The following is a 15,817-nucleotide window of genomic DNA, read 5'->3' on the forward strand; positions in this document are numbered from 1 at the left end:
GACTGCGTGACAGTTAAGAGTCCTGAGCAAAAGAGGGCACATAACGAAAGGCCAATTATCTAATCAGACAATGCCCACTGTAGGGGGATTCTTTTATTGTACTGAATGACATTAGACTGCTCGAAATACAATCACCATTACAGTTTCAATAGTCTAATAAAGCACGGTTAGTTTCTGTCACTGATAACGACAGCTCGACTATAAATGTGACAGTAGGCCACAAATCTCAAAAAGTCTTCAAGTCAGTATATATGCTTAGTACAAAAGAATGCTCCAGTTGGAATATGTATATAAAAAAAACATTTTTTAAAAAGTATAATTCTGGCATATATGTTACAACATACCAGAAAACTTAAACATGTATTATAATTTGCATCAGATGGTGTGCAAATACAATAATAATCGTCTTTTTAAAGCCTGAGCTTTTTTTGCGGGGCAAGTGTTTGCACACTGTGGTGTTTTTATCAGCTTTTAAAAATAAATAAATAAATAAGACTTCTCTGAATATACTGGAGTCCTATTTTATTCAGGCCTCAAGTTACTGGAAAACCCTATTTGCTGATAAGAATTGAGTAGACTTGTATCATATAGTGAACAATAAAACTTCAAGAAATTTCCTGTGTTCTCTTGCTTATACCTTACAATGCAATTCGATCACAAAATAAGATCTCACAATCTGTTTTTATTGTATTTTCAGAAGTAAGGGATTTCGAGATAGTACACACAGGCAGGTGACACACTGTTTTCTAATAAGAGTAGCTCTGTAGAGGTCAGCATGTGAACCACACTTTAAAGGGTTACAGAACATTATGAAATGTTTAAAATAAATAAACAAACAAACAAATAAATAAATAAACAACACATACTACTTTGAATGATGTGGGCAGTCTCATTTTACCTTTGAGTTTAGTTTTAAAATAAAAGTTTGTTGTTCATGTACTATATATGTAAATTTCTGTAGCAAAAAGCCAAGCAATTTGGAGCCCCAATGTCAGATTCTATAAGTCAACAGGTTCAAGTTAAAGTACTGGTTTGGATTCTCTAAAAAGCAACCTTCCTCTGTACCTCTGTGTGTACTTACTATAAAAACATGAAAGTGTTTGCTATAAAAACGTGAACGGGTTTGCTATAAAAACGTGAACGGGCTTGCTACAAAAACGTGAACAGGCTTATCATTCCATGGCCTTTGTTACTAAATTATAATATATAAATATACACCAAACAGTTTTATTTATTTTTTATGTATTTCTTAAATTAATGTTAATCCTGTTTTTCCAGCTAGTTTGAAACATCCGATTTGAATGTTGCTGCAACCCTGCATATTACAGTTGCAACTAGTGACCTCCATTTCTGCTGTGAAGCCAATGGCCTCTTTAAACTGTCTAACCAAAACAATAAATGTTATCGGACGACTGAACCTTGGAAGCAAATGGAAGTCTCTACCTAGAATTATCAAGTGCTCAAACATTTAGACAGTAAACTGCCCATGTCTATACATGTTTCTACAGCATTTCGGTCTACTGTATCTGTCTAAATTACTTAGGGTTGAAAGAGCTTGATGCTATCCACTGTTTTTAAAATATAACAGAATAAGAAATAAAACGTGCAAAAATGAAGGTTGTGTTCTTTGATTTATCGTGTTTAGAAAGCCTTAAGGGTTTACTTGACTATATGTCATAGCTAATTTATAACACTCCAGTACCTGATAGCAAGTGTCTTGGTCCAAGCACTTGTATACATTCTGCTGCATGTCTTGCAAATCCTGTAGTAATCCTTTCCAATGATTCTCACTTACAGGTGGATTCCTGTCAACAAATCAATATATACCAGAAAGTATTTTATTAGGGTATCTGTGAAATTCATTACTGTGCACCATCTGGGAAAAGTGACAAACCAGACCTTTTTTTCTAATTTCTCTCTCATTAGTTAAAGTACTGTTTTTTTTTTTTTTTTTTTCAAAACCACTAAAATAATAGATGTCCTTGCTTATACAGAACAGCAAGCTCCTCTGAGACCAGCCAGACCCTTTTAGGTATCTGAAGCCCTCTTTCTAGTGTGCTTGTATACAGGTCTAGACTAATGTAACTCACCTGCGCCCAGTGTGTCTGGTCAGCTTTACCATCAGTTGGTAGGCCTCTTCTCGGCTAGACTGGCTGTTCTGCACAAACGAAGTGGGTTTTGGCAGTCCATGTTTCTCCAAAATCTCTGCCACACTGCAAGTGAAAATATTTCATATTCACTTTCGAAGCCACCAAAACAAACAAATAATAACAAAAACAAAACACATTTACATCTTAAGCAGGTTTAATACTAATTTCTTTGAATGTTCTGTCATTTGCCACGGCAACATGATAATACTTTTACTGACGTGCCTCTTGTAAACGGTATAACTAATATTTCTACCTAATGCAAGTAGAATATATTGTCTACCAGTGGTTTAGAATGTATAGTAAGTTGTTTTAAAGATCCAGTATCACATCCGTCTAAGTTATAAAAAACCCTGCAAGATGTATTTGATCTTGGTGTGCTGTTCCCTATCTTCTCAGATCACATGAAATAACTTTCAGTACTTTTTTCAGAAATAACTGCTTTGAGCAACTCTGATCTATCCTGAGTCTTGGTGGCATTGTTTACATCTTTGGGTGCAGTCCAGGAATTAGCTTCTTCATTCTTTCCAGTCAGTAGCAGCACAGTATACCCTACTAAAAGTCAGTGGATGTACCTAGTCATTATTATCACTCGAGAGTTCCCCAGAGCTAACTTTTACAGACAGTAGTGTCACGACCTGGTGTTGCAGTGTGTGCTATGTATGTGTTTCCCGATTACACCAATTGCATTACAAACTCTTGCTGGAAATAGGTGTCATCTGGTATCCAACTGATGACTGAACTCAATGACCTATCAGATTTAGAGAGGTTTTATTTTTAGACACCATCAAAATATTTTAATTTTTTTTTTTTTAAATGTCTATTGCAATGGTATGTAGTAAATTAATTGTTCTATATATCGTGGCAGCAGGAAAGAAATCACTTTTATTTGTTTATGTATATTATCAGAGCTACAGCATTATAATAAGTATTGCTTTGACAAATATATGTGTAGACTACACATTATCATTTATCTTTTATTTTGACTAAATTTACCCTTTTATTCTCAACTGAATCCCCCTTCTTCCTCCCCTGAAAATTCCACACAATTTCAACAAAACACAGTTACAAAGTATGACAGTATTAATTCTAATGACAGCATGACAGTATTAATTCCTATATCCATCTTACACTATGCTTTCAAATGTAACACTCTTTGTAATATCATACATAGCTTGCTGGAAAACATATTTGAATTTCTTAAAACTAAGATAATTTCAATTACAATCATAAGGCTGGTTTCAGTTCAATCAAATCCATACAGCCATCCACATACTGCACCCATCAGCTGGCAGAATTAAGACAGCTATGCTGTACAAAGAAAGGTGCAAATTTAATAAATGACAATCAGCTGGATCTAATTCTTTTTTTAAAATGTCCCTACAAGCAAACTGAAACTGCAAGTGTCCCTGTTCTGCAGTTTGTAATAATATGTAAAATGGACATACCTCAGATGTTTCTCCAACTGATCCACCTTATCATGAAGGATTTTAGTCAGGTCGGTTTCATGGCTATGGGAAAATAAATTTAAATATTAACCCACACTCAATGTTTTGTTATTGAGCATACTACTGGAGAAATGTGTCTTGTCCCCTTTAGACTTGATGCATTGCAGCAAACTGAACAATCCCAAATACTAGATATGGAAGGCATTGTGGGTGGTTGCCTTGTCCTCCACTGTGGCACACTAGTCCTTATGTACTGTCTCTTTAATGAACCACTAGAGACTGCTGCTGCAGGCAGTAATGTCAGGTGGCCATGAGCATGGGCCTTCCCAACAACATCAAGGCTTAGAAAGATGGCATCCAACCACTAATGGAGTTTCTGTTCTGTGACTTAGAAAAACCTTGTATTTAAATGTTAAATATGTTAATATAAAATACACAAAACTATGTTAATATATACAATACTGAATTTATTATTTACCTACTGTTTATATTAAGCTCGTATAAATACTGACTGACGTTATTCCATTGGTACAATTAGAGAATTTTGTGTATATATATATATATATATATATATATATATATATATATATATATATATATATATATATATATATATATATATATAATTTATGAATAATTTCATATATGTTATGAGGAGTTTCCATGTTGCTAGCATTATTTGTTCACTAACCAGTAGAAAACACTAATTTGTAATATGTAATAGTTTTCATGTGGTCACCTGTTATTTTTGTTAGGGAGTATTTAAAATGAAGTCAGAATTAAGCCAGCTTTACTAAAGGTTGTGCAGCTTTTGGGATCAATTAATCTCTATGTGGCAAAATGAAACGCATATTAACATCAATGCAATTTGCTTTGGTCCTATACAGCCTTTAAAACTTAAAAAGATGACAACGTTAATTGGGTATCAGGGGGTTTCTTTATTGTGATTGTTTCAGATCTGTTAACCAGACCCTCCTTATTCTCAAACTCCATTCTGGGTCAGTAGAAGTCTATGTTTAGTCCACTTTCACATACTCCCTTCTCATATGCTTAGTTTTCATCACTATAAATGGAAATGAAACTAGAAGGTACCTTTGGGCATTAGTTATCTTATATAAGTGGTTTGTTAATTAATCCTCCGTTGCATTTTATATTCTCTGTCATTTCTTTAAGCTACGAATTACTAAGGCCTTGTGAATTGTCTTAAGAAAAAATGTGACTAAATCAGCCCTATTTTGTTCAAAGGCAAATTTGCAGATGAGCTACAAATGCCATATTCTAGAATATAAGGAATATCACTAAGATGATCATAGACTAGAGCTGTGTACCAACTTTTAAGACATTATTTCAAGGTGTGTACCATTGACTTGGTGAGAGGTTAAAAAAATGTGGCACTGAAACATGGTCACCAACTGTAATTGAACATACTGAGAGAATCATACAATTCAGATGTTCATCAACAGCAAAAAAAATACTATCTTGCTAACACAATGTGTCCTCTATATCTAAAATACATTTTTAAAAGTCACATAACCTTAATATGACAGCAATATTAGATCAGAGGTCAATTTCAAGGTAACCAACACATTTAACATATTGGGTTCATATAACTGCAAATATGTAATCACCACCTTAAATTTGTGGTGTTCACTGTAGAATCACAGAATACAAGTATGAATCCAATATCTCAAGCATTAGGTCTTCATCATCGGGAAACCAAAAAAAGACCCCTATATGGTGGCCATCTTGTGTCACGTGTTAGTGAAAATATTCAAATTTATAATGTCAGTTCCTTCCAGCAGCTAAGGTGTTTCCCCATAGTTTTACACCATTACAACTGCTTTATTAACTTTGCTTTAAACTGCGACTCAAAAAGTTCTGACATTTGTAATTCCATTGCTTCACAGAATAGCTGATTAAGATTCACAACAGTATTTGATCCACTTACCCATAGCCTCTCTGTGGAAGACATTCAAGGATATCATAACAATGGGACAGCTGATTATCTCTCTCACAGCTATAAATACACTCAAGGGCTATAGACATTAACTGGTCATGGTCTCCAATAATTTTCTGTTGACACTGAAGAAAAATAAGTAAGCATATATAACAACAGATAAAAAAATTACATCAATTAGTTTTTTTTTTTTTTTTTAAACTATAAAATATGTTGCGTTAAAACCCAATACAAAACTGAATACATTTTCAAACCGTAACAGATAATTAAATTCCACAAGATGTAAAATACAACAGCACATGTCATATCTGATTTAATTGATTCTACTGGTCCACCGGATATTTAAAAATATTGTATCTCAGAGAGTCATCATACTACATTATGGTTGTTTTATTAATGTCAGGTCTTTATAAATTAACAATGCCATGTACATCCGTGTGTCTAAAACACCAAAGTATGGTAGTGCACGCGTCCACAAAGAGTGCACACAAACACAAATACAAATACAAACCAGCTTTGGAGGTTGGTGAAAAAATCCCCCACCCAATAAACTGACATTCTGTATAGCACTGGAATATAGAATTAGAATTTTGAATTGTACTGTAAAAACTTCAACTGACTCTGCAGTTGAAAAACACTGTGAAAACTGTTGTGATAACATTGCCCATCATAACCCACAAATCACCAAACAACTCAAATACACTTGACTCTGTCTAAACGTATGTGTGTGTGATAGTTCCAAAAAAATTAAATGAAGTGGTTTAATTTTACCCCTCAATAAACTGTTTTAAAAACTCCAGTCAGTTTTAACTATGTCCTTTTTGCTGCTTTTAGATTTACAGTACTCCCCTTTATAAGGCGGACCTTCATACTGTGTAAAAGGTTACAAGGGGTTCAGTCATGGCTCCATTTACCCAATAATGCCATTACACTAACACTAGTATTCTCGTTATAAGACAGAACACAAATAGCAATGTCTCTTAACTAAGGCTTGCGACTACAGCGTTATAAAGGGGGATCACTGAATATTGTTTTCCAGTGCACAGTGCTTTAATCAATCTGTGCACATTGGGGCTACTATTTGATATGCAACAATACATGGTAACACTATTCAGACCCATGCCTGTGCTTTAAAATGTGACAATATAATGTCAAGTTTCATTTTCTGTCTGTCAGAGAAAATGTGTACACCAACATTAAAGATGAAAAAAAAAAAAAAAATACTAAAACTTACATCAGGTTTGGAGTGCTGAAAGATCTTCAAGGGATATTTGAGATCTTCCTTGGCTAGTGTAACTAAGTATTCCTTTAGAAGAATATTTGCAGATCCTGGTTTTTGACTCTCACATCGATGGAGAAAAGGGACCATCCACTGGTATGCATTTTTCACATACATTTCTTCAGATGACTAAAGATGATCAAACACAAAGATTTTGTTAAAATGGGGTTGTGATTTAGTGGTGTTAGTTAAATTGCAGAGTAGTTCTGAAGTACAGCGGAATTAACAGTTTCAGTGTTGGTTCACTTCATATTTGGCATAAGTTCCCGTAATGACGACGGCAAGGTCTGACTATATTTCCAACATTAAACCAATGTTATTCAATGCAAATCAGTTAATACACAGGTTTTTTTTTTTTTTTTAACTGAATACTTCTAATGTATTTTAACCGAAGACACTACTGTAAAGAATAAAGTGGTCTTCCGGTTATACCGAATGAACACGTTTCTTTCTATAGCATACTGACTTGGCAGAAACTAGTGTCGGTAGTGTGAGGCCACATGAGAGATAACTAGAGGCTGCAGCAAGTGTACTAAAGGATAACTGTCATCTAAGTTGGTGTGCACAAGAATGCTTTGATTCTAAATTCCCAGGCATTACATGTATTTTGCTTTAGTTTTCAGACAAGATAAAACAAAAAAAACAAAAAATTGAGTTATTTCGAAAGCTTTTTACTTTAAAGTTATTGAACTAATAATAAACACATTAGGCATTTAGTTTAAGGCATTGATGTTAGCGTGTTTATTTTTAATTTTAACTTGAAAGGTTTTTTTTTTTTTTTAATGGTGAATTAAACCTTTATGAGAAGCTCCTCTTGTGATAGATTGATAATGTTAACCCTTTCCTTACTCGCATTCAATGTACTGTATACAGTATGAATTCAAGTTTTCTGTTACGGAAATTGTAAAAAATGTTAAAAAATAATTTGCCAGCTCTAATGTAGTTTATCATAACTGTGACCAGGAAGAAACGCTGGTTAATCTGAAACTGTTATGAACATGTACTGTACAGAGTACAATAGGACAGTGACACAGCCAATAAGAAAGCTGGCTGTCTAATTGTGATAATACCCTGGGGAATCAACTGCCAACCAAAATCGTTGTATCTAGTCTAGCAGGTGGTAACGTCAGGAGGACGTCAGGAATTGGCAGGCACTGCAGATTTTCACAATGTCTCTGAATGTATAAAATTCTTACTTAGCTTTATTTGATATCAATTGTCTCAAAACACCCAATTAACATCTTTCCCCACTAATTGAGTAAGGGAATTTGGGTGATGTTGTTTTATAAGAAAGCAGAACCACAGCTAAATAGAGGGCTGTTTGAGAAAACTAACAGTGAGAAGAAAGAAAATTAGCACTCCATAATATAAGATTCCAAGGAGTATCCAGGTCTCTCTCGTTCCTTTTACATCATGAGAACATCACGGCTCACACATAACCAGTAAAAGCAAAACATAGCTTTGTGCACAGATGGATTCTCGCTGCTAAAACAAACATAACAATAGAAATAAGCACTGCAAAGAGCAGAATAAATGCTACAAAGATACACAGATTTAGCTGCATAACTTGTATAATGGCTGTTATCAGCACTGTCAGTGACACATCATTTGTATTTATATTTAAATGTCAGACAACTGTTATGATTTTACCGTAAAGGTGCCTAATAAAAGCTACAGTAATAACATGTTTAATTGTCTTATTCATACCTCTACTAAATGTAATACACAGTATTAGAAGCTGCAACGCCTTCATTTTTTTTAGCAGAGACAAATGACTACTGGAGTGTTATTGTTTCAACAAGTTATTTACAGTTTTCAAAAGATTTTAGGAAAGCATTTTTTTTTTTTTTTGCAAAAACTCTAGATGTGTAATAATCATTTGTAACAACATTGGAAGCTTACTTGGAAGCAATGTGCTATGAACTATAGACATAAATCAAATACTTTGCGTTAAAACACATTTTTAAAGGTATTGCTATAGTATATGTAGGCTACTCCGGGGTACCAAGTTCAGCCTCATATGTGGAAATGCTAAACATTAAAAAAAAAAAAAAACACTACAAACTGTGGGAAAGTGTTTCCAAAATACGTTTGAAACGATGTTAGGATGGTGATGGTATAGGTCTCTGTGACCTGAGCTGCAAATCTCCCTTCCCACCAGAAAGGGCGCTGTTTAAGGTTGGTGGTATGATTTTAAATAGAGGAGCAACTCGACAGTATGTGGCAACCGGAAGTCAGACATTTTGGAGGAAGCGCGTAGCTGCGAGTTTGCTAAACAAATCCATTGTGATCAGCTGCGGGGCAGGCAGCAATTGTACCGACTGTGGCACCGGGCTGATCACAGGGTGCAGTTTGGCAGTACAAAGGTACTGATATTTAGATTTTTCTAAAGAAATTAATGAACAAAAGTTTGTATTTTAATAGTTATCAATAGTTTCTCAGAAATGTGGTAAGGACGTTTGGTTAATTGAGTTAAATCTGATATCCTGGGAACTCTAGCTGACATACTGCTTTGTCTTTAAGCTCAAACAAGTGCTACACTACTTAGTGGTAAATACATATCATTGATTTTCAACTGAATCTGTGTATAGATCTGAAATATTTTCAAGTCCAACAAGCAGAGATGAGTTTTTCATAAGTATCGTGATATGTATCGTATCATGGCTTGTGTATAAGTTTGCACTACTAGCAGTCTCTGCTTGAAAGAGGTGCCAGTGCCACTTTTATTAACAGCAAAAAATAAATCCTTTCTAGTTTTTTTTTATTCTTATATAAGACAAGTGTTTCACTACACAATAGACGGAGAGTAAGAGTGCAACATACACTATTCATTAATAGCCTCAGTTTATCAATGCCTTTCATCTGCTGTAAATCCTTCAGAGTAACGGTCAGGTCGCATTCCGTCTCATATACCAGCGTCTCTAAAGTAACCAAATCATCACAGAGCAGATCAAGGCTAGGGATGTTTCTCTCTTTCCCCAAGCGTACCAAGGACAAGGCGCAGTCCACCTACACAGAGAGAGAGAGATGGCATACACAACAAATCAATAGCAGCAGCTGCAGGATGTCTGTAATGATTACCTTTTATAGTGCAAGCACTTTTACACTAAAGTTCACATTTTTTCAGGATTCTACTCAGTCAGCTGCAAGATTCGACATGGATGCCCATTAAAATAACTGCCCAGGCTAGTGCATGAGCTATGAGCTATTAGGTATTCAAAACCAATATTGATTTTAAAGTATAGCATATGTTCATGAGACAGTCAAGGTTGCTGAAAAACAATTTAGGAGCACATTTAAACATACAGAGATAGAGATAGAGATAGACAGATCTATTCAAACATTTTAAACACATTTTAAACCAGTTTGTTTATTTGTTTTTCTAAAGCTGAACAAAGAAGAGAATAAACCGGTTGTTCTTCTCTTCTTACCTGTCTAGAAAAGTTGTCAATCTCTTCAGCCTTCCTCAGATACCAGTCAGTGAGTAGCTGTATAGATGGTTCAGTCGTCCGAAACTTGAGCAGTTCAGGCTGTTCCTCATAAAGAAACTCTGCCTCATCTTGAGGATTGGGCTCCAGAATTATTCTAAAAAAAAAAAAATTGGGAAGAATATATAGTAAAGAAACAGAAGAGTTCATGATTAATCTTGCTAAGGGACTACTTGTTATCAGTAATTACTTTATATGCAGTATTTGGACAAGGTAACTTTTGTAATGCTGTATACATTAAAAATACTGCAGTTTACATCACAAGCATGGGTACATCTAGGGTGGGGTACCTTTTTTGTTATTCCACAACATGAGTGGAATAGCATAGTTATTGGGACTAGATTCAAATGTGTCTTTGCACATTCCAATACAGAGGTGCCCTGCTGAAATGGAGCTGTGCTTCGGTAGTTCAAACAATATTATTATTATGTATTTCTTAGCAGACGCCCTTACCCAGGGCGACTTACAGTTTTATACATACAATGCAATTAAAAGCAAGATACAAAATATATTGCCACCTACATGTATGTTACAACAATTTTAAAATGTTTTAAACATTGTCAAATTTCTATTGCTGTTCGATTTGAACGAGTTTAGTCAAGAAATGGCAGCTACCAATCTGCCTGTGTCTGACTAATCTGAGCAGCATGTAGCCCCTTCATTAATACCAGTAATGGCAGGAAACCGAGAAGCTGAAATTGACAGACTTGAGCTCAAGGTTCTATCTAAAAAGGATGGTTGCGAAGAGGCCATAAACAGGTTTTGAAATTAATCAGCGTTGAAGCAATGACAAGTAAAAGATCCGACAGATAAAATAGTCTCAGAATTGATTTATTTACATACATATATATATATATATATATATATATATATATATATATATATATATATATATACATATACACATATACACACACACACACACACACACACACACACACACGCACACACACGCACACACACAAATAATACACACAGATTTTATTGCTATTTATTTAAAATATATTCTTGTGGTATAAACAGCCTGTTAAAAGGATATCTGATCATGGTGAATAAAAACTGTAAACCAGGAACGATCATTCAGTATCTTCTATATGGTAATACTGAAGTATTTTTTGTGCTTGCCAAGTGAAGGAGACCAAGTGCCACCAAAGTTTTGGAGTCCCAAATGAACTTCTAAAATAAATATACCTGCACTCTTGTTCTTCACACCAGTCCTTGTCTCGGTGCCTCTGTTCATTCCATGGTATGACTGCTAAGTTAACTTCTTCATCAAAGCTATGGGAAGAAGAGTCATATTTTATGTAATTAACAAATCTCTTAATCATTAACATTCAGATTCCTGTTGAAGATGATACGTGGTTTTACAGACAACCTGCAAATGAGTCCAAGAGTAAGTCTAGTACAGTACATGTTTTGAACAATTAACAAGAAAATCAAAGAGTATGTAAAAATGAAAATAAGCATAATCAATCAATCTTTATTTTATATAGCGACTTTCATAGTGGACGACCATCACAAAGCGCTTTACAAGGTGCAGTAACAACAGAAAATCTATAATATTTTAAATGGAGAGAAATGCATAATACTTAATGTACAGTAAAGCCCTGAGTTCAAAACAAGAGACATGATCTTGTACAACTAATTAAAAAAAAAATCTAATACCATGCATATACAACAATAACTATATATAGGTAATATAGGTAACAATTAATGTGTTTAGATTTTAGTATGCAAAAGTGTTTTAAAAAAAAAAAAAAAAAGACCATGTTGTTAATTTCGGGTGCAAAAGTCTAAACTCCAAACTAATAAACTTATTAAATCCTGCTATTCCTAATGAAGTCAAACTTTTAAAATAGTTTTCACACAGCACTGTAACACTAACTGCAGTCTCTGCTGTGCTTCTACAGTGTCAACTTACAGTATAATCAGAGTCTGCCAGACAGATGGTATGGGACCTGCTATATCCAGGAAAACATTTTCAGAAGGATCACAGCTCACATATAGTTTATTATTTTATTGTTCCAGCCTTAATCCGGTTTGAAGCATCATGCATATTTATTTAAAAGAATAAATAAATCTGTCCATGCTTGTCAAGATCCTTCTCCAATGTTTAAAATTTGTTGAAGTTGGCACTTGGCAATGCTGCTGTGAAAACAACATTCAACACAACTGGCAACAAGGTCCTAGGAACACCACTGTTGACCATAAAGGACCCTAAATCTCATGCCAAAGATACAATTTTGCAGATTTATTAGGGTAATATGCAACACCAACACTAGAAGCGGCAAGCCAGTCAATTTGACCATTTTGGGTTTTAAAATTTAAAAAGAAAAGGGCAGAGACAGATCCCCCTTCTGGCAATACTGCAGCCGCTGCACCCACAGGCAGGAGGAAATAGTGCCAGGTTGCAAAATGCAACGACAACAAAACTTTGGCTGTCTGCGGTGGCTGTGGAAGGGTAGTGGGGGTAAATGCTCAGGGAAAGTGGAGAAGTGTGTATTGTGTGTGGACTATACAGGTTGGAAAGCTGCCATGTACATAGGCTAAATAAATATGTTATGTATTATAGTTTATTGTATTATAGTTATTTATGTTTTCAAGTAGTGTACTGTATACTATTTTTGAAGACCCTTTGATGTTATTTTTACAAACAAAATGGTTTATACAATTTCGTATGTACAGAGACCAATAGGTACTAGTGAAATTTATGTTTTATTTAAGTTTTTCTTGTTTTGTACTGCTCCTTTTAAAAAATGTATATATGTGTGTGTGTGTGTGTGTTGTTTTCCATTTAACACTAGAACTGCCATGCGGGGCAATTTGACCCATTTTGAATTTAAAATGTTAATTAATCTTCCGTTATAAATCATATGTGTATGTCCGTTTTTGACTTTTCCTAGATACATGGATTAAATAACAACGTTTAATAGCCAGAATCGCAAAAATCATAAAGTTATAAACAGTTCCATTCAGAACCACCACGTATTACAATACTTTTTATTTATTTTTTTTAAGGTAAGATATTCTATTTTTTGTAAATGCAGCTAACAATACACACCCCCTCCTCCTCTAGCACAGGTGATGTTTCTATTTTTTTTTTTTTTTATTATTATTATTATTATTATTTCAAGCCTTCAAGTCTTTGTAGACTGCACCGAGATGCCAACTCAGTGAAACCCTAGTTACTTTATTTCTCAGTGTACATGGGAGACATCAATCCTTCCTTTTCCAGAAATGCAATGGGAATACATCAGAAGGAAATATTTAATCTTGAAAGTAGTCATTTTAATTGGAATACGGCAAGCTGCACTCAGATGCATGTAGAAAACTGAAATGACAGGTAGGATAACAACTTATGAGCCTAATATGACATGTATGTTACATATTCTTTTTTTTATATTACTGTTAGAAAAAAAAAAAAAAGTTTTTTACAGGTTTGTATGTACCAGTTTACACAATACTGTTCAACGGAACTGCGTCTGTGTTTACAACACAGCTCCCGGATGCAGGCTGTCAGCTGGCAGACGTGTTGGCTCCTCCATAGAGTACAATGCAGCTGTCATAATGGAAGTAGTGTTATATTTTATTTTTATGTAGTATTAGAAACAATGATTTTGGTTTTATAGTTTTGTATGTAAATGTACCTATTTACACCTGTACACTGGTATATGTACATACCCGTTTCTACTTTATTATATTTTTTTCACTGTTTGTAGTCGTGCTGTGTATGCGCTCATTTTAAAAATAAAGCCTTTTATGTTGAATTTGCCTTGTAAAATGCTGTATATTGCTGCGATGCAAATGTTAGATATGATGTTCATGAATAAAACTTTTCAGCTGTATCCAAAGCAGTTTAAAAAAGTATGGGTCAAAGTGAACCACATGGTGGTTCTAGGTTCGAAAATTTGGCAGTTCTAGTGTTAAATATGGTGTTTCTACTGTGCAAATGTTTGATTTGATGTTCACAAATAAAACTAAAGAGTTTTATAAAATCATTTGTCTTTCATTATCATATTACAGATGTTTAAAAAGCTACTGGTTAACCCTCCTATTATATTCAGAATTTCGGTACATCGGTTATGTTTTGGGTCATATTGACCCGATGCAATTTCAAACTAATTTAAAACAGCCTTAAATTGATTAAATGTTTTTATTTGCAAAGGTTTTAATCTTTTCTGCTCTTTCAGTCCAGGAGCTGTGATAAAACTTCTTTGACTGCCAACCTGGGGGCTCCTCATTTTGGAATGTCTTTACCACTGAGATGCTGTTGCAATACTGACTGAGAAAATTAGGCTCTGCCTTGTAGATATATACTGTTTTTTTTTTTGTTTATAAATATCTCCAGACAGATGCAGCCATTTTCTGAAATAATAATACAAATATAATAATAATAAAATAACAAATTAAAGAAGTTTGTTTTTTTACCTGCACACAAATCTGCATAGATAAATGCCACGGGTCATAGTGACCCATCTTATTTGTACACATGTTCTAAAAAAAAAAAAACACCTCAAAAGCTTCTGTTTTCTCTGTATAAGTTCATGACCCCAACTTAGGAAAAGTCATAAAACATTATACAGAAAATGAAAAGAAAAATAGCATTTAAGCCAGTTGGAAACTAGAGTCGGGTCAAATAGAACCAGAAGCTAATAGGAGGGTTAAAATGATAGGTTTGGCGCTTCTAGGTTGTTCGAAATTCCAGTACTTCTAGTGTTGACATCCAAAACCAGTCATATATTTAACATTGACACTTAACAGCAATCCATTATGAACTGTGAATAAAAAAAATTGTGCATATTAACCCAAACTTGTTTTATATAATGTTTGTACAGCCTTTGAGGATACAAACATTACAGCCCACCATATTTTACTCTAAGTAAATATCCTTTATGTTATTCTAAAGTTTTAGAGAATGAATTTGCTGATTAAACCATTTAACATATGGGATAAAGCAGTGCAAAACTATTCTTCCTTAGGTTCACATTAAGTGAGGTTTTTGGATATACTTCATCAATATGATCAGACAGAAACTGCTCATTTGCCAGCAAGACTCCTTAACCCTAATGCTGGCATATTCGTTTTGGGGGATGCAATGGACAAAGAGTCGGAATTAACTTAAGAGCCCACACTCTCACTGTTGGATGAAAGTAATGCTGGAGGTGATCATGTGTGTGCTATTGTTGCAACAACTAAGAAACAAAAGTCTACATTGTGCAGTCAGTTGAATCTACTGGTGCAAAACCAAAGACCAGAGCATAATCACCTTCTTCCGCACATGACAGATCGAGACGTGAAAATTAAAACACCAGCACTGCTATAACTCCGACACAGAAAACATCACAGCCAGCTGAACTTAGACCCATACTAAACCATCTGATTCTAACACCATGAAAAGGAAACATCTGGAAACTCATTCTCATCCAGGGTGGGTCTACATTACAACCCACTCAAGCAACAACCACACCATCTTCCACAGAAAAATTTGATCACTTACA

At 34.5% G+C, this 15,817-nt stretch overlaps 1 protein-coding gene across 1 annotated transcript in view; it reads right to left on the bottom strand.

Moving 5' to 3' along the window:
* The window catches only part of nbas (NBAS subunit of NRZ tethering complex), a 180,330-nt gene that overhangs the window by 105,877 nt on the left and 58,636 nt on the right, over positions 1 to 15,817 (bottom strand). The window contains exons 22-29 of the mRNA XM_041249686.1: positions 11,511 to 11,597; positions 10,263 to 10,416; positions 9,655 to 9,840; positions 6,787 to 6,960; positions 5,544 to 5,677; positions 3,596 to 3,658; positions 2,091 to 2,213; positions 1,703 to 1,805 (exon numbers count right to left, since the gene is read on the bottom strand). Coding sequence (XP_041105620.1) covers positions 1,703 to 1,805; positions 2,091 to 2,213; positions 3,596 to 3,658; positions 5,544 to 5,677; positions 6,787 to 6,960; positions 9,655 to 9,840; positions 10,263 to 10,416; positions 11,511 to 11,597 — 1,024 coding nt within the window. The remainder of the gene's footprint in view (positions 1 to 1,702; positions 1,806 to 2,090; positions 2,214 to 3,595; positions 3,659 to 5,543; positions 5,678 to 6,786; positions 6,961 to 9,654; positions 9,841 to 10,262; positions 10,417 to 11,510; positions 11,598 to 15,817) is intronic.

The sequence above is a fragment of the Polyodon spathula genome, chromosome 5 (assembly GCF_017654505.1).
Source record: "Polyodon spathula isolate WHYD16114869_AA chromosome 5, ASM1765450v1, whole genome shotgun sequence".
Classification (NCBI taxonomy): domain Eukaryota; kingdom Metazoa; phylum Chordata; class Actinopteri; order Acipenseriformes; family Polyodontidae; genus Polyodon; species Polyodon spathula.